This window comes from Cololabis saira, chromosome 7 (genome assembly GCF_033807715.1).
Source record: "Cololabis saira isolate AMF1-May2022 chromosome 7, fColSai1.1, whole genome shotgun sequence".
NCBI lineage: Eukaryota > Metazoa > Chordata > Actinopteri > Beloniformes > Belonidae > Cololabis > Cololabis saira.
This window is the reverse complement of record NC_084593.1, coordinates 23782164-23801740: the sequence shown is the minus strand read 5'-3', so window position 1 is coordinate 23801740 and position 19577 is coordinate 23782164. Positions and strand designations below refer to the sequence as shown.

At 41.7% G+C, this 19577-nt stretch overlaps 1 protein-coding gene across 2 annotated transcripts; it reads left to right on the top strand.

Moving 5' to 3' along the window:
* Positions 1 to 5305: 5305 nt before the first annotated feature.
* spon2a (spondin 2a, extracellular matrix protein) lies at positions 5306 to 17821 on the top strand. 2 transcript variants are annotated; one of them, XM_061726256.1, is made up of 6 exons: positions 5306 to 5482; positions 8773 to 9001; positions 10625 to 10845; positions 14670 to 14861; positions 15176 to 15347; positions 16202 to 17821. In XM_061726256.1, the coding sequence occupies exons 2-6, from the start codon at positions 8773 to 8775 to the stop codon at positions 16390 to 16392; spliced, it is 1005 nt and encodes a 334-aa protein (XP_061582240.1). In that variant the 5' UTR covers positions 5306 to 5482; the 3' UTR covers positions 16393 to 17821. The 2 variants fall into 2 exon arrangements, with proteins under 2 accessions (XP_061582240.1, XP_061582239.1); XM_061726255.1 differs by lacking the exon at positions 5306 to 5482 and adding an exon at positions 7762 to 7911.
* The last annotated feature ends 1756 nt before the right edge of the window (positions 17822 to 19577 follow it).

Genomic DNA, 19577 nt, shown 5'->3' with positions numbered 1-19577 from the left:
TGCATGCCTCTTTATTTGTAACTTTGGGAAATGACGGCCTCCAGGACTTGTGCTGCTCCCAGAACCTTTAGACTCTTACTTATTTATTTTTTTTAAATATCTGCTCTTTATTATGCTGATTTAATTTGGAAACAGTGACAGTTTGCAGTATGTTATCGGTAGAGCTGTGTTTAAAACAAAAACCAAAAAAAGTAGGCATACACGAAAGTGTTTACCCCAGTTCAGGAGAGCAGTGCCAGGATGGCTGCTGGGCCTACAGGGCAGAGCAGGGTGGGGGGATTATAGGCTCTAAAATTGCTTCCACATGAGCATAACCAGGAGAGTTCTCTTAAAATGGAGAGATGGGTTGTTGTAATTACCTTTGTGATATTGTGCACTTGGTGTTTATTTATAGTTCTGTAAGTGGCACCAAGGCGGTGAGTATGTTGCAATTACAGTGATGATGGGTGGAAGTAGTCCATCAGTTCAGCGTTGCACTTGAAGACTGATGACAAAACCCTTGCAGCAGAACCAGAGAGCTCATGTAGTTGACTTCTTTTTTTTTTTCTTTGGAAAAAAAAACAACAACCTTGCACGTCCATGCCGGGAAAGTTCCCAGTTGGGTGCATAATAAATGCAGCCCTGCAGTCTCATGGTCCTCCCGTGCCCTTCTGGATGGATATCACCTTCCCATTCACTTCATGTTGTTTGATCCCAGAGGTAATCGTACAGTCACAGCTTTTTATGATTCTGTTTTACTCATTGCAGAAAGAAAGTGGTTTCTCATATTGATTTTTTTTTTTTCTCTTGCTGTTTGACGTCATTCTCAAAGCCATGCACAGAGAAAGCATGCAGGTGTACAGAGGTTTTGTTGGGATCTGCATGTACGTCTGTGTTAGCACAAAGTAAAGCAGAGACAGATGGGAATGTCCTTGTCGGTATAAACCAAGTGGGATGTGGATGCATATGAGATTTATTCCAATATCAAGACACTGATTGAGTTTGACCCTTCATGGATAATCATTTCACTATTTCTTGAAACTTCAGTATGGAGCAAAGTGGAGGAGTAATCTAACATTTATGGAGCCTGACATTCAAACGAGGGGCAGGCGTATTACACAACCATGTGCGTATGAACGTGTGTGCAGTTTGAGGCCCAGGATTTTACTGGACCTGATTCACACACACTTCAAACACACTGACCCCGCGCTTCTCCCTAATTCCCATCTGACGCCGTGTCCTCCGTAACCCCCTGTCAGCTCCCATGCTGGGCCACCAGATTGTTTTATTTGTTTGTTTAGCACGAGAGGAGCAGGAGCGGGGCCCCATCGGGCCTGTGAGCGCACCGTTAAACCCGTAAAATGTGAGCACTGCTTCCCAAGCTGCTCCTAAGTCCGTAAATTCACTTCACTGCTCTGTAAAACGGGTCACTCTGCTCTGGCGACTTCTGTTGGGTTTAGTGAAAAACAGACGTTTCTTTATTTGCAGCTCGCTTCAGTTTTAATTTCTTCCTGGATGGTATGTCTTTTTCTGTTTTTGGTTTTAATTGTTTACATAAGTTTTAGTTTTTATTTGGCACAGCATTAATGCCACTTACCATGTTTATGTTTTGTTATGTTGTTTGAATGAAGGGATATTTGAGAGGCTTAGAGTGGGTGTTGAAGCACAAACACAGTTCTTTGTGGGGTAAATGACTCTCAGTCATGGCAGTCTTAACGAACGTACACAAATAAATCCTCAAACATCTGCAGATTGAATTCAGACAAAAACACTTCCTGTATATCTGGACTTTATTTTTAGGAAGTTTTCTACTTTATTTTAGTTTTTACTCCAGCTCTGTGTACCAAAGTGTATGTTAATATTCTTACAAGATCCATTACAGGGATCACTGTGAGGTGTGATGGAACCAGTTTGAGCAGTCAGGAATTGTGTCATATTACAGCACACTTGCCTTTTGTTATGAATTAGTCTCTAAACTAATAGCTTATCTCACCTGGAGGGGTTGTAATCTGCACCCATGGTAAGAAATAAAATATGAATTGGTCTTTTTCAGTGATTTAAATGTCATTGCAGCCAGGAGGAAACATGTTAGATGCTGCACCGCTGTTAGGATGCACCAGCTCGCTTTTCCATCTTTTCTGTCGCCAAACCCATGAAAAGGCAAAGGAGGGGTTGAGTCAGTGTTTAATTTAGCATGTGTGGTCTGATGATGCTTACTTCTCTCTAAAGAGTGTGTTTACATGCACATTTGTAAGTGGGATTTGAGTCTTATCCTGGTTTTGCTCATTTTCAGGATCAAAGCGTCGTGTGCAAACAGCTGTGACTGATTTCTCCACTTCTCCGTCGCTATGACAGCCAGCAGAGCCTGGAGACGATGTTTACAAGATGCTGTATCCCAGTTTCTGTTGGGTTTCAAGTAGCCTGTTGAGGTTTCTTAACGCCATCTAAGATGTTAACACAGCAACCACGACAGTAAATGCTGTCCAGAGAACAATTAACACTGAGGTTGGCATTTGCCTTCGTGGCCCACTCAAGCTGAGTCCCACTTTTGTAAATATCTGCCTCCTTTCTTTCTGTTCACTTTTAAATGTAGATGATCTTAAAACCCATAGATGCACATTATTTCATGGCAGGGTCATTCCTGCAAACCATGCTCAATAGACACTACATGGCTCCTACTCTGATTTCTTTTTTGTTCTTCTTTCAGAAGTAGTTAATTATATGTATGGTTTGCCACTTATTTGTAATGCTGTTTATTGTGTGTGTCTGTCTGGTATTGGGGTCTTGAGGCAGCGGTGCTGCCGTGGCTCCTGCATAACCCTCTGCGATTAGCTCATGGTTCCTCTCGTTTTACTTCACTCGCTTGGCTTGAGCAGCGCTGACGCGCATGTGTGATAGACAGGAAGAAAACGTTCATTTATCACGTAGTTTTGCGTCAGTCAGACAGATCTGCTGCTGTATCTGGAGTTCTGTTGATAATCTCTTTTGTGTGCACTGCAGAGTATTTTAGTTGTGTGTGTGTGTGCATGTGTGTGTGTGTATATGTGTGGCCCAGTAATGAAAGCAGTCACCATTTCCCGCTCGCAGGCCTCATTTATGGTTCTTAGCACCCGCTGGCATCCCTGCAAATGTGAGTTTAGGTTATTTTACGTGCAAATTTGTGTTACTGACAGACCGTCAGTGACAAGTCGCGATAAAGTGAGTCGGTCGAGAGGCTGAGCTCACTCTCATTTCTCAGCAGGCTGCAGCAGGAGAGTTAGTTTTTCCAGTAATCTACTTTCAACACATAGGTAGATGGATACAATTTCAGATGAACAATAACTTATATTTTTTATTTATTTAACAAAAATGAACCCAAAAGAGAGAAAACAGGTATCATGTGGACAATACTAAGTACCCACATAATTGAATAATCTTTAGATTGACCTTTAGCCGCAATAACTTGAAAGAGCCGTCTCCTGTACGACTTTACCAGTCTCTTACACTGTTGTGGAGGAATTTTGGCCCACTCTTCTTTACATCATTGCTTTAGTTCATTGGGGTTTATGGGTTTATGCAGAGTTGTCGTAAGGTCCTGCCATAGTGTTTCAATCAGGTTGAGGTCTGGACTTTCAATATGCCATTCTTAACCCTTGATTGATTTATTTTTTCTGCCCCTTTGGTGTAGATTTGCGTGCATGCTTCGGATCATTGTTGCATGGCCCAGTTTGAGTGATAGGTTTGGCTATATAGCTTTCTGACAGTGATAATACTAGGAAAGATAGCTTGATTGTTTGTTCCAATGCAGATTTGAAAAAAAAAAAAAAAAACCTCAGTTGTGCTTACATGTTCATTTTAGAAAGGGAAGGTTTTCTCCTGGCAAACGTACGTGTTCAGGCGTCTTATTGTCCTGGCAGGACGTCCTCAGTGAGGCCTGTAGAGTCTGAGATGTAGCTCTTGGATTTTATTGTATTTTTCTGAGATATTGCCCCTGATCACATGTCCACTAAAGACAGTGGTTGATGTCTTTGCCTTAAATACTTTCCACTTGTGAAAAACTCATTGGAGAACATTAACATCCAAACTGTATGTGAATCTTTTTAGACCCGTTCCAGTTTGATCTGCAGCAACCATTGTTTCTCTAACACCACTGCTTATGTTTTTTCCTCTTGTCCTTGCATTTTTTTCTCCATATAATTCTTATTTTTAGGATTTAAAACAGTCATCACTTTTACGATAGATATAGGTTGGTTGATAGGCACACAGAGGTAGGACTTAAGGAAGTAACAAAGAAGGTGTAGTTCTTTACCTGACTGTTTTTGACTGCAGGACATAAAATCTAAATTAGTTGCTGAGTCGTTTTTATATTCCGCTTTCTGCTCCTCCTCATTGTTCCTAATTGCTTGAAGGTTCACAGGTGAGCCGTTTATTGACATGGCAGATTCTGCTTAAAGACCTGAAGGGCTCTTGGTGGTCTTGCTGATGCAGCACAGGTCTGAGAGGTAGAACAGTACCGGAGCAGTGTGGGTTCACGTGGAGTGGGTGAAGTTGTGAAGCACAGGCCACCGCTTTGCATCTGTCATAGCAGTGGATCGTGATCCGGGGAGTAACACAGAGGTTTGGCACACGCTCTCCCACCACACGCACATGCAAACAGCCTTATTTAGTCTGAGTCGTAACGTGTTCACGAGTGAGTGGCGGTCGGCAAAGGCACCTCCCTGCCAGTCCATGTGTGTACCAGCTGTGGGAACTGGTGACTACACATCCCTTTCTCTCCGAAACACACTCCCTGACCTAAGAAGAATTGAGTTCCTCGACTGAGATCACAGCTGGATCTGCAACAGGAGAGAACTATTTAAATGAGGGGGAAAAGAAAGGCAACCATTTCAAACCCTTTGATTCTCTGCAACCCAATCAAAGTGAAATTAGCTGCAGAAGTTAGTGCTTCTGTTCAGACTCAAGTTTGTCATGCAGGTTGCAGTACTGTAAGCAAAGGGATATTTCTTATTTCTCTTTCCATTCTGCCACCATTTTGATGAAGTATAACCTTCAAGTCTGCACTGAAAAAGCCTGCACTGAAAAAGAGTCCCAAGAAAATAGACAATGTTGAGTAATGTTTGTTGAAAGGGGGTCCAGCATGCTGTTGATTACACTATCAGCAGCGAGGCTGCTGAAAGACAGAGTGAAAGATAGACGGAGAGAAGAGAGGGACTGTGGAGAAGAGGAGTGAGTGCTTTTAAGTGCCTTTCCATACAAGGAGAAGCAGGGGGAGAAAAGAGGTGGAGGGGGAGGAGAAAGCAAGAGAAAGAGGAGGGTAACATGAGGAGAAACAATGAGAACGAGAGAGAGAGGAGGGAGGAGGAGAGAAATTTGGAAAGAGATAAAGCCAGGCAATAGGGCGATAAAAGCTGATAAGGCTGCACCCGTTACAGTGAGGAGGAAGAGGAGAAGAGTGTGCGGCGCCGTATCCTCTGTGATTCTGCTGCTGCTTCGCTCTGACACCGGCTGACTGATACCAACACAGGTAAGACAGCGCACACGGAGCACTTTCATTCATTCTCTGCACACAAAACCTCTGATTGAGTCTGACTTAATTTGGTCAGACGAAATCCAGTCAGCTCATCTATTTACTGTGTGAAGAAACTGTGATTTTTAGCCAAATGAATATAATGCAAATGCAAGAGAAATGAATCAATCTGGTTATATCCAGTTACATGCACACAATCACTGGCAATGAAAGGCATTTACATTTTAAATGTATATACTGACTTTTAACTTTGATTGTAGTTGTATACTAAATAAACTGTATGTGGTGTATTACTGTGTTATTGGTGCATGAACCCATCAGAAGTATAAACTCCACACAATCCACATTTAAACGGGTTGGTCTACACAGGACTGAGGAAAGCCCATGTGTTACTCTTTACAGTAGTTTTAATAACTGGCACTAATAATTCCCACTGGCGTGGAGTTAAGCACAAGTATCTCAAAAAAATGAATATATTTTCCAGTAGTGACATTCTCTTATTAGAATAGAGACATGTCTTTAAAAACCAAAGATCTTCTGCCATATTTGATCCATATTTGATCCACCAGATGTTCCTCTGCAATCACAGGGATTTAGGTGCAATATCCAGGTGTCTCCAATGTATCCTCACTCGTCTTCCCGTGGACGGTGCAGCTTAAGTGCTTCAGGAAAATGGATCTGTGCACGTCTTCTTCTCCTCTTTGTGTCTGAAGCATTGCTTACCGTGTTGTGATCAGGTTTCTGACCTCCTGCTGTGATGCACAGCTGGCCGAGTGTCTGCCTGCGTTTCCGTGCGTATGCGTGAATGAATGAAATGTTAGCGACAGATACTGGCGAGGTGCTCATGAACGGGTAATTCAAGACAGATGGATGCATCTTTTTTTTTTCTGCAGCATGAACTCCCGAATCCGCTATTGCCCAATAAAAGATGTCTGAAAAAAACAAATCAGCAAATTACCTTCCCACCGTCTTGTTAAAGATGGACATACTCTGGCTGTGTGCACCAATCTGTGCTTATGTGTGCATACCTGAATGCCTGGGCGTATGAGCTGGAGTGAATGTTTGTATTATCTCAGCATGAGGCTGCTCTAATAGCACAGTGAAGGTGCCCAAAGGGCGGCAGCCGCCATGTTTGGCCCTGCGCCACATCCCCCTGTTTTATTATGTCTCGTGCCTGACAGAAAAAAAACTGCTGTGTGTCTGTCTGTTTTTGCTGATGGGATTAAGTCTGCTGTGTGTAAACTTTGTGCTGATGGAAACAAAAAGAAAAAAAGTCTGCTCTTCTGCATATATAAAATAAATAATCACCATATGGGCTCTGGTGTATTATCGTATGGTTGGTGTTTTTACTGAAAAAGCACTAACTGTGTCCATTAGTGTGTGTTAATGGCAGCGTGACAAGTTTGTGGGGACGGTCACAGGGGATTACCAAGAAGGTAGAGGAGAGAAAAAGGTCATATCCCCATTTCTGACCGCCGGCCTCATGTTTTATCTGAAACGGATCATTGCAGAATTAAAATATGCGTTCAGAGGAGTTGTCTGCTGTGAATTTCCAAAGAAAATCTTAACTTTCTTGACTAGAACCTGTAGGCTGGAATGTGAAAGTGACAAAAAAAACCCAACAGGGAAACCTGTGTGAGAAGCTTTTCTGTGCTGAACATTTCAGAGATGGCAGACAGGACAGCTCCGGTTAAGTCCACATACTGATGTTAAAAGCTCAGACGTGGGTCGTGAATTTCCATTAGCACAAGGGCTCGATTATACTACTGTCATGTTGGCAGAGTACAGCAAAGGTAAGATTACTTTTTGGACTTGGTTGCACATTTAAGCACCTGAACGTGAATCTCCATCTGCCTCCTGCAGAGCTGCAAAGTGGTGATCAGGTGACTGAACAGCCAGATCAAAGCAGGGCTCAATGTGTCTCCATACTTAAGGTATTTTTATGGGAGGCTGTAAAAATCTGCCATGGTTAATATGCATTTAATGGAGACGGGGAATTGATAAAACACTCGTGGGCTTATAAGGCTTGCGGTCAGAAAAGTGTCAGAGTTGGATTTTTGCAGCTATATTGGCAGGGTAATTCTATCTGACCTCTGGAAATAGACTTCAGGGACAATATGCAGCAGGACATGGGTGTTGTGTGTGTGTTTGTGTGCACATATGCGTGTTTGTGCGCCGGATGACTCAACCCAAATTTAACTGTCTGCATTCTGCAGCTGCTTGGAGTTTTAGTTATAGTATGGAAACCCATGAAAACGGTGCCGTCGCTTACTGTAACATGACAAAAAATGTTTTATTTAAATCGAAAAACACCAGCAAATAAAAAGCACATTGAGTGATATGACATCTTTCTTTTCTTCTTGTTTTTCCACGCAAAAGGCAAGTTGATGATTTTTAGAAGAGGCTTTTAAGACTTTGTCATGCAGGTGCGTCCACTTTTTAAAACTTGAGTCTTGAGCGATTTCGGATGAAGAGTTTTCATGCACATCACCCACATCTCATTTTTAATTCTGCCACATTTCCCAGCAGATAGAGATGTTCAGATGGCAGAAGAGCTGGGATGAGGAAATAGAGGATTTAGAGAATTAAGGATGCATGTTGAGAAGATGAGGAAGAAACATGTGGTTTCTTTCTGTTGCCTTGTATTAACCCGCCGTAAGCCAAATGTGTTTCTGGTGATAACCGCGCACGTGTCCTCATCCCCTCTCCGCCTCCTGCCAGAGTGTGAGTCTGACTCAGCAGCTGAGGCTCAGAGGATGGTCAGTCAGTGAGATCAGCAGAGCAGACAGAATTTACATCCATCCTCAGAGATGTCATACGTGTTGTTTTATTTCAGGGCGGCTCCTGTAACAGACATTCCTGATGAATATTAACCGCTTCGCCCCGTAGCCAGAGATGGGGTCCAGCCCGAATGAAAGGGAGGGGTTTCTTTTGTTGAAGGCTTGAGGGTTAGCAAGTTCAATAAGCTTTGTGCTTTGATAAAATTTGTTTTGATATGAGGGCAGGGACGTGGAATTCCCCCACTTCTGAGTGGTTTTCCAGGATAGTCTGGGTTTGGTTTCCTAAATGTTCGTGTTTGGATCCTTTTATTGGCCTGCCAGCATCCAAAGACCGTGTGCCTAAGTACAGTACGTCTGAAACAGCTTACTCCAATTTTTGCAACATGAAACCTTTTTTAAGTTACTCTTTGTTACAGTGATCCCTATCACTGGTGTTGGTGCACACCGTGATCCCTCTCCGCCATGAGTGAGGATTAACACCATTTTTCATCTCTTCGTTCCTTTTAGATGATGTCGTCGGGGCACCTGACCCGTGGTTGGCTGCAGCAGCTGCTCGTCGTGCTCGTGAAGCTGTGTCTCACCTTTGCTGGGCCTTTGCGGCCGCTCAACGGGACGGAATGCACAGCCAGGAGCCCGGCTTCCTACATCCTGGTCTTTACAGGTCACTGGAGCCCGCAAGCCTTTCCAAAGCAGTATCCCCTGTTCCGGCCCCCTGCGCAGTGGTCCAAGCTCATAGGTAAGAAAGAGAAAATCTGGCATTTTAAAAGAAAAACCCTGCTGCACAAAACGACAATACCACAGAAAGCAAGAGTAGCAGAGACAGTAACTGAACTCCTACTTCAACTAAAGGTAGTTTTTTGTGATGGAGGTTTAAACCATCATCTTCAGCATTTACACTCACAAGAGTTGGAGACGTCACTGAGTAAAGCAGTGAAAAACAAACTGTTATCAGATGGCATTTCTCTTTGGTTCGCTGACTTCCCTCCAGCCACGTCTCTAATATTGCCTCCATTTCTTCGACTCTGTCTAATCCTACCTCCCAGATTTCCTCTGGTTTACCACAGTGTTGGTGGTAAAGACTAGATTGTTGGTTTGGGGGGCTAGAGAAGCTAGGTGATGATAGCTGGGGTGTGATGAGGTCAGACCACTTACCTCAGAGAAAGAAAGAAAGAAAAAACAGATTGTTTTTTTTTTTTTCCTCCCCAACCGATGACGCAATGTGAAAGATGGTGGACGTTTACCTGTACGGTTTAGCTATATGCATGTCTAGGTGTATTGGGGCTGTTTTAGTTGTAGCTTTGGTCTCCAGCTGTCCCACTAGTGCCCTGAGAAAGGTGGATCCACCACTTACTCCAGATGGAGGCATAAAGCAGCAATTCTGTCACCATAATCGTTTTTGAAAGGGCGGCAAGAGAAGAAAAACACAAGGGGAAGCTATAGGGGACAACTTTGAGGGGGATTTGGGGGTGCACTGAAGAAATTGAATTTTTAAGGGACAAAATAATGGATGAGCAATTTGGGAAGAGTGCTCTTTGAAGTCTTGGTGGGGCTTAAACGTGGCACATTATCAGGTTTCAAGGTTTTGATGCAAGCTGGAAATTTGTCAGAATGGAAATTCAATTAAGTGCACAAGTAATAGCAGTTTAAGGAGAAACAAGATAGTGTGTGAAGTGTGCTGGGCAGGGTGCATGTGTATGTGTGTGGGGGGCTCAGTGTGTGTTCATATATGCGTCAAGAGTTTTTAGGTTTAAATTCATGCTTGCGTGTGTGTCTGAAAAGTGAAGTAAGGCAGAACGATCAGAGCATTTGTCAGCGTGTTTTTGGCTAACCTTAGTCTGCCCTTAAAACCACTGGCCCCGGCCAATGACTGTGGGTTTCAACACGGAGCTCCACAACAAGCGTAAAGCTGGGTCCTGATTTTTAACAGATTTCATAGCTTCGAAGCCAGAAATACAGACAAGAATTTGAAGTCAGTGGCTCCGTAGGCCCATAATGTACAAACAAGTGTCAATAAGGGTTTTCGAAGGAGCTGAATTATTTGTGGTCTGCCATCGGGCTGCCAAGTGCAAGAACCTGACCGACCTCCTGACAGCTTCAGCCAGCGTTGTGGTTTCAGCAGTGAGAGGTGAGGAATAAAACCTTGCAATAATACATGCACATGGGCAGTTCTTGCAGAATTATCAGTTTAAGTGCAGGAAGTAGGAAACAGCCTTAGCAATACACGCAGACTCCATGGTGGAAATGATCTCACCGTCTGGCCGAGGCTCTGTGGTGCTTCATTGACATTGACATGCATTCCAGCGAATAACCATCTCGCTCCTGTCGTCTCAACTTTCTTCAATTTCTTTTCTCTCTTTAGCGGTCAGCCACAATCACCATTTCACGCTATGGGAGGAGGGTGCCTTGGCCAGTCCAGGGGTGCAGAACTTTGCTGAAGTCGGGGTGACGGTGGAGCTCATGAGGGCATCCAAGGAGGCCAGAAAGACGCGCACAGTCGGCGCCATGCACCGGACTGCTGGCATTCCTGATGGCATCGGGCACAGCTCCACAGAGATGCTCATACAGCCCCGGACCTCACTGGTGAGCACAGACAAAAAAAAGAGAGGAAAAAAAAATCATTTTTCATATAAAAAAGTACACACATGCTCAGACACAGTAGTCACACAAACCATCTGTCTGACCCGGGTGTCCCCGTAGCTTCGCCCATCCGCTACGACCGAACACTTCACCACCTCTTTCCATTATAACCAGTCGGACTATGTTTAGCTCGAGTACTTCAGCCCGGCAGCCACAAACGCCCACATCCATCCTGCGGGTTTGCTCTCCGTCTGCTGCCTGTCCCACTGAACTCTATAACTCTGAACTCGGGACCCATGCTCGTACAGTTAGTACGAAACAAGCTAGTTTAAAATAGCTTGTAGAGACGCAGCCAGCATGTCTCTGTCTAACAGAAGCACCTTCCTGTGCCTTTTAAAAGTTAATTCATCCACAAGTACATGCTAAACATGTGCGATGATGCACTGTAGACCTCACCAGATGAGGATAGATGGGATAGGCTCTGCCCCTCCGTGACCCTCACCAGGATACAGTGTGTACAGGGATGGATGCATATTAATTACATTTTTTACTTTTTGTGGAAGTTTTTTCATTTCTGTCAATACCAAACCTACAAGTATTTTAAGAAAATCCATTCACACGTGACAATTATTAAAGAAAATGATCCAATAATACATCCGTGAGTGGCATAATAATTTGACATTTGCAACTCCATGTAACAGGTGACTCTTGATCTGTCCTGTTTATTAGCTTGGAGGATTTTTAGCTCTTTCCTCTGCTGAAAACATCCTCAGCTCTGCTCTGGGGTGTTGGTTGGTCTCCTCACAAGACCTCCGCTCCAGAGGTCTTTACACAATATTTCTATAAGATCAGGGCTGCATGTTGGCTAAAGGATTAGATTTACTATTCTTTGATCATCATTTATGGTGTGCTGATGTGCTTAGAGTTGTTGTCTTGCTTCCCCCTCCTTAAGAGTCAGCTAAAAGATACTGTAACAGATACTGTGGAGTTCTTTACGTGTGTGATGGTATCATTCAGAGTTCTTTGTTCCAACAATGATGACAAAATGACGGCATTGAATGCAGACTCATTATCATCTTTGATAGAAGCTGCAGTTGCTCAGATGTAGTAAAACACTAATCGTGATACTTTCACCACCGGTTTTCACAGATATAATGAGGTTATTATTCTGAATTACATTGTTTTCCTTTTTCCAAACACAACTTTTCTATTTTAAACCATAAAGTTATTTATTGGTCTGATATCTCCAAAAGATAGTCTTCCAATAGCCCCCTGGCTTGCACGCGTGGTCTTTTGCAAAGTGCAGATGAGTACGTTTAATTTTATACTGTTGGACTTAGTGGGGGAAAACTTTCTACTCATCCCGTGCATTTTTTTTTAATTTAGTGGAATATTAACATTTTCATAACATCATCCTGGAAACTGCACAACAAAATATGTATAAAAATATCAATTTCATGTTTTGGTGTGTGAAACTATGCACAGCTGGCTGTTTTCATCATTATGTGTGACTGTTGACTGTGTGACTGGCTGAATTAAAGACTGTTTTGTATATTTTTTCAGCTTGATGAGAAACTTTTCTGAGGTCCTAAGTCAAGTGAGTGTTTTCCTGAATATCTTTAATGCCAAATTTATACAAAAAAAGGAAGTGCTAAATCCAGTTATTAGCCTGTGGCTTTCCTCGCTGCTCAGGATACCAGCGCTGCTTAATGATGTCTGGGTCTTGGAGCTCAGGTCATGGTTTGATTGTTTTTGGTTTATTTTTTTTGAGGTTTGGGCTAAATTTGGGGCCAGGGCTAAATCAAAGGCGAAGGATTTGATGTATGGCACAGTGGAAAAGTGCTTCATACGCTTCAAAGAGATATTGTATCAACTCTGCGTGTGCAGCTGATGAATAAATGGAAAAACAGTGAAGAGAAGGTGGATATTTATTGCATTTTTTAGAAATTAGCTGCGTGTCCCGACGAAGGTCTGGTGACCTACATTAGTTGATTGGTTGCACCAGCGCTTAAAACTGAGGGCCCTTGGAAATCATAAACAACTCTGTCAGAAGGCATCTTTGGTAAGCACGGGTCATGGACAGCAGCTCATCGGCTTGTCATCCAGGTACGTGATGTCTGTGGCTGTTTTTAAAAAACGGTCTATTATTAGATCGGCCTGCAGAACAGCAACAAAAGCACGGCTATTGTGGGGTTGTATTGAACGTGAACGAATGATGTGAGTCTGTTGACAGCTTAATCTGCGACTGTGCCTCTCTGTCTGTTTTTCTCTGTTGCTCTCTCATTTATAAATGCCATCCTTTTTTTTTTTTTTTTTTCTTTATACACAGCTAAATCATTCACACGAAATGCTCAAAGAATCCCAAGCACACAAGATTCCTATTTCCATATTCATTAGCTTTTTTCCTATTGTTGTGTAACTCAAAACAGATGGATAATGCCAAGTTGGTACCATTTTAAAGCACACACATGGCAGCCAAACGAAAGGGGGGGCTAAGAAATAACAAATGACTGGGTTGCGTGCTTTGTGCTGGTTCTCTCCAAGGCCAATGAATAAAAAAGTGAGAGGGAATCATTGAAAGCTTTGAGTAATTCTCTGAACCAGAGAGACGGTCTGGCCTCAATATTACAAACCACCTTCGAGCCAGTAATGAGGAATTTCCCAGAGAGGACACCCTTGCTCAATACTTCAATGGATATAACAGGACGCCTTCTTGGAAAGCCGTTGTTTCGGATGAGGCTTGGAGGCACAGGTGGAGGGATGATAAAAGAACAGAGAGATCAACATAGCCTCATCTGATGTGGTCTCCGTCCTCTTTACCTTGTGTAACAGTCCAAAAACAACCCCCGTGTGTTTTGCTGATGAGTAGATGATCTGTTTTGCACGGTGATCTGGTTTGATCTTTGCTCCAGAAACTCTGTCCAACTCCTGTCCATCCTTTCTGATCCATTTTAAACCCACCCTGAGACTCGGAGCTCAGCTGAGGTCCTCAAACATGTGTTTGCAAGCGAGGAGGTGTTTTCAAATGTGCTGCTTTCTGGTGATCTGCCACCACAGAGCCTGCTGACCCTCGGGCCACATCCTGCATGAGCTCACCACCTCTCAGAAAACACCCGGGACTCGAGAGAAGCAGTACAGAATGGTTATATTGAAACTTGATGGATAATTCATAAAAGTGTCAAATCATTGGTTGAATTCTATCATCAACTGAGAAATGATTGTAGGAGATATGAATATGTTAACACCCAGTGCCACAAAGTTTAAGGGTTTCGGAGTAAATCAGGACAAAACTGTTGACTGAGTGAATTATTATTTTTGACTGAGTTTAACCCACAGAAAAACTACACATTCATCAGCATTCAGTAATAAATATATAAATGTAATTAAAAGACATATAACCCTGAGCCTTTCCAACACTGTCAGCATGAGAGTTTCAGCTCATAAACTCCTCAGAAACACAAGTGGTCATTCCTGATACTTGGGTTGCATCCTTGACTCCATGAACTAATGTTGAAATGTCTCACAGCTGTCATAAAAGCCTCTAGTCACGATAGACGGAACATCCAAACCTTTTTATGGATTTCTTTTCTTTTTTGTTTGAAAAAAAAAGCAGCTTGTCGGCCTGTTCTCCAAGGAGATAGAAAATAAATAAAATAATTAAACAGTTGATTTAAACTTTTGTCCTTATTTCATATTGATTATATATCATTTATTGTTGATATTTCTTTTTAAATATTACACGTTTCATGTTTACAGTGTACCAGTTTTGCTTGTTCTACTTTTTTATTTGATGCTAAAAGCTAAAGCCGTCTCTCTTCAATCGACAGTTGTCCCTGATGGTGAAGATGATTCCCAGCCCTGACTGGTTTGTGGGTGTGGATAGTCTGAACCTTTGCGAGGGAGACCAGTGGAAACAGGAAGTGACCATCGACCTCCAGCCTTATGATGCAGGGACGGACAGCGGATTCACTTTCTCCTCGCCCAACTTCCCCACCAGCCCTCCAGAAAACATTACAAAGGTATGAACTGTGCAAAAAAACCATCATCGTTGTTGATTTATGTCCACAAACGCTGAGAAAAGGCGGATGGAAGTGGACGGCTCTCATACTATTCTTAGAATTTGGGACATCATTCCTAGCTGTCTCCACTAAAATGATTGCTTGGCAGCCCTCATGTCTGACCTGAAGCTATTTGAGTGAGATGGGCCCCTCTCATGTAGTAAAGCATCCATCCTTTCCCAGCATGTGTTTTGATGAGTGGTTATTGTGCATTTTAAGTTCTACTGAGCCTCCGCTGGTTCTCCTGACAAATCTTTTTCTTCTGATTTGTTTAGATCACGTCTCAGATGCCGAACCACCCGGCCAACTCCTTCTACTATCCACGCCTAAAAGACCTTCCACCTATTGCCAGCGTCAGGATCACCCGGCAGCACCGACCATCTGACCGTCAAAGCTCAATATCTAATCACATCCTGCCAAACTCCATCAGTCCTCAGCGCTTTTCAGGTAGGAACATGGGGCCCCGTCCATCAGTGGTGCAGGATCAGTATACAAGACAAAGACAAAATATTGTACAATACTGTCTTAATATGCTCCTACTAGGGCTGCACGATTCTGGACAAAATGAGATCACGATTTTTTTGCTTAGAATTGAGATCACGATTCTCTCACGATTTTTTTCCAATATAACATTTATTGCACTTATTACTTTAACTTTGCAACAGCTGAACAAAAATATAATAACAATAAACATCTCTTGTCTTCTTTACACAAACCTTTGAATAATTTAAACAATAATAACAATTTTGAACAATATTTGTTCCTCCCTGAGTTGAACACCCTTTCAGAAAGGGGACTTGTAACAGATCCTGTAGTTCTGAGGCAACAAATTATTCCTCTGGCTGGGATGAACCCCCCATTGCCTTTTGCTGCTATTAAGAAGCTGCCGATACAAAAGGTAAACGTTACAAAAAATATGATGGTGCCTGATGAAAGACTGGCATCAACTTTGTAACAGCTGACATTGAACATAAAAACAATAAACATAAAAAAAAAAAAAAATAATTTTTAAATCGTCGTCATTTGGAAATGAGATTGCGTTCAAGCATGAATCGAGATTGCGATTTTTTTTAACGATTAATCGTGCAGCCCTAGCTCCTACCTCACATTACTACATATAATGAGGATTAGATTTAATTTACACACCTTTTACTACCCAGGAAACATAAACTGTGCATGTGTAGAGGAAAGCATGTGCTTATTGTTTCACCATTACCAGGGGGGTTGTAGTGGGTATTCAGTATGTGTATTTTCGAGGAGTTTCTGCATTCTTTGTTCATCTTTCTCTGAATTCCATACAGCAACACCTCTGGACTGTGAAGTCTCTCTCTGGTCGTCCTGGGGTCTGTGCCTGGGTCCCTGCTCCAGAGGAGGTGTCCGCCACCGCACGCGTTACATCCTCCTGCGGCCGGCCAACGCCGGCAGCCCCTGCCCTGAGTTGGAGGAACAGGCCGAATGCGTACCGCACAGCTGCATGAAGAAGCGCCAGTAACCCGGGGAGTGGAGGAGCATAAACGCAGCACTTACACAGTTATCACTGCTGGACTGAGAACAGGTCGTTGCATCTTGAGCATGTCTCTGGAAGTGCAGAGGATTGTTTTGTCTTCGTTACAGCTACAGTTACCAGTCAAACGCTGTTAGTCTGGGTGTATTTTTATGGTGGTACTGGGAACCTGAGGCCTATTAGACAGACTGTTTGATGGGTATCAGGGCTGTAGAAGACCATAGCAGAAATGTTTTGTAGTATAACATGATTTTTATCAACTTTGTAAAAGCCAATTTAGGATATTGTGTAAAATGTAAACAAAGAGGATTCAGCTATTTAAAAACCTCCTGAACTGTATATTTAATTGAAAAAAATATAGAAATATCACAACACATGTTGAAACATTTTCACCATTTTCACTTTTTTTCTGAGAAACTGAGGAAGGGAAATCTGCAAACATTGTGGAACATCCCTTTCCTAATTATTTTAAATGGCCACAGGCTAACAACATGTTGGGTAAAAAGAAAAAAAAGAAAAAAAAAGAAAAAAGGTTACTGGTCTGTTGGGGGCTTTCAGGCATCAGCGCATTAAAACCAGGCATCTGCACAGGCTGTGGTGAAGGAATCATTAACACTGAATGATAAATAAAGGCTTTGAAGCAACATGTCCTGCCAGGGAAGATTTTCAGGGAAGATTATGCCTATTTAAGCAAGACGATGCCAAGCGACATTCTTCCTGTATTACAGCTGAATGGCTGTGAACACCAATAAAAAAAGCTTGGCTGTTAAACAGACCCGCTTGCAATGCAGCCAGGTAATTTAAAAACAAATAAACTAAGAAGAACTGAACCCCTGGTACACAGTGATGTCAATCCTCAAGCTGTAGCCATATATATATATATATATATATATATATATATATATATATATATATATATATATATATATATATATATATATATATATATATATATATATATATAATGTATGCATAATTTTCATTCACACTGCAGATTGATATTGGCACACAAGAGTCATATCTCATACCTTTACAGCTACACACACATGCACACCCACAAATCGCCACGCTAAAGTCCTTGCACACTCTGAATACCTTTACAGGCATAGAGGCATTAGTTTACATAGACAACCTATACATACTTGGCTTGTGACAGCCTTTCAAAATAACCTCACCCTTCAATTTATAAATATCCCTTTTGATAGGAACCAAATGATAGGTGACTTGAAGTTTAAAGCCAATAAAAAGTGATAAAAAGCGGACAGCCTATTGTAGAACAAGATGCAGGTTTTTACAGGATAACAGATAAAATATGTGCGTTGGTACCTTTTTTTGATATGTCACTGTTGTGTTTTTGTACATACTGTATAATGTATCTTGTATAACTCCTGAATAAATATGGAGATGTTTTTTTTCTGGGACAAAACTGTGTCACAATTTCTTTCTTTGTACGGTTTTCCACTTAGACGTTGGTTGTTAAAAAGAGATGTGTACCATTGACCCTCCCAAAGAACACTCCTGATTTGTAGTTTCAAAAATATACAGATGAGATCAACGTTCTTATGAAAGTCACAGCACAATTTTACCTGTATTGACACTTCTCTATTTATATCCACATAACTCACACCATTCTGAAACTCCAAAATAAGCATCCATAAATATTGCTGTATGAAAAGGTTATAATACATTTTATTTGTGAAAGTAAAAGTCAGAATATCATATATTTATAGATTTCAACTTTATATATACTCTAGGCTCGGTAAATTTTGACCCCACGGAAGTTTAATTGTGGTGTTTTCTCTGGCAGACGCTTCTTGGAAATTCTGACTCCCAGCCCCCCTGCACTTAAGAGTTTGTAGTAATATAGCACCGTCTAGTGGTCAGAATCAACTAACTAACACCAACAATGCCACCACAGCGAGATGTATACAATTTATGATAAATAGATATATATTTAAAAAAAAAAAAAAGAATCGCACTTATAGTGCTTGAAAAAACCAAGCCCAGCAGACTGAAGAACTCCTTTGTCCCCCGTGCCATCAAACTGTGGGGGGTCAGTCTGTCCAACAACAAACCGGACTGTGCAATAACTTTGTACAATATTACACAACACTTTTTCTATCCTTATTATTTTTATGGCACCGCACTTTCTATTTTTATTTTTAGCTTTGTTTTAAATGTTTTATCTTTTTATCTTTATATTTGTGTTTGGATTTTGGGGTGTTAGATTTGTAAATGCCAGTGTTGTGTGAGTAAAATGGCTATGTCAATTAATCCATCCCAAAGGGATTAATAAAATCGTCTGAATCTAAATCTGAAACCCCAAGCATATTTCACCGGATAATATTACTGTGTATTTTTTTATTGAATTAAAGTGTTTTGCAGATTTGATCTATTATATATCGTCAAATTCTTACAAGACATTGAGATCCCCATGCAATTTTAAGAAATTACCACATATTCAGCTACGGTGAATGATCATACCCGTCAAGTCTCCTGTTTTGGCCGGGAAACTACCGTATTTGACCCCTCTTTCCCACCGTCCTCCCTTATTACTATTTTTCTAGTAAATTTCCACTTTTATGATATAATAATTTTTAAACTGTACACTGAATTCCCACCGACCTCGCGAGAACTGCCACCTGCTGTAGCCTGGGTGGCAATTCTCGCGAGGTTAGTGGCAACAACGCATCAGCAATTTGGAACAACAAATCAGAGATGGATGGATGTTAGGATAGAGAAGGCATTTCTCCCAAAAAAGAAGAAGACTTGGTGTAAATATCTCTAAAAATGTGAAACCAAATTTACTTTCCTAAAGAGGAGTTACAGGAACATGTGTCTGTGTCATCATCAGTAAGTGAATGCCAGAGAACAACATTAGTGTTCTATCTATCTATCTATCTATCTATCTATCTATCTATCTATCTATCTATCTATCTATCTCATTACTCCAGCACTTTAAAACCAACATGTTGTACTTTTTTTCTTTTAATATTATTTGTTCTTTTGTATTGAACCAATCACCACAACAAATTCCTTGTGTGTGTTAAACTACTTGGAAATAAACTTCTTTCTGATCCTGATTCTACGGAAGAGTATTAGGGCCATGCAGGAGAAAAAATATTTTGAGAGGGGAAGATTTTTTTTTATTGTGCACTTGGAGAAAAAAGTCG

Coding starts and splice junctions, on each gene's coding strand:
- spon2a (XM_061726255.1), top strand. Junction 14,862..15,175: donor CTCCAGAAAACATTACAAAG/GTATGAACTGTG, acceptor TGATTTGTTTAG/ATCACGTCTCAGATGCCGAA. Junction 15,348..16,201: donor CAGTCCTCAGCGCTTTTCAG/GTAGGAACATGG, acceptor AATTCCATACAG/CAACACCTCTGGACTGTGAA.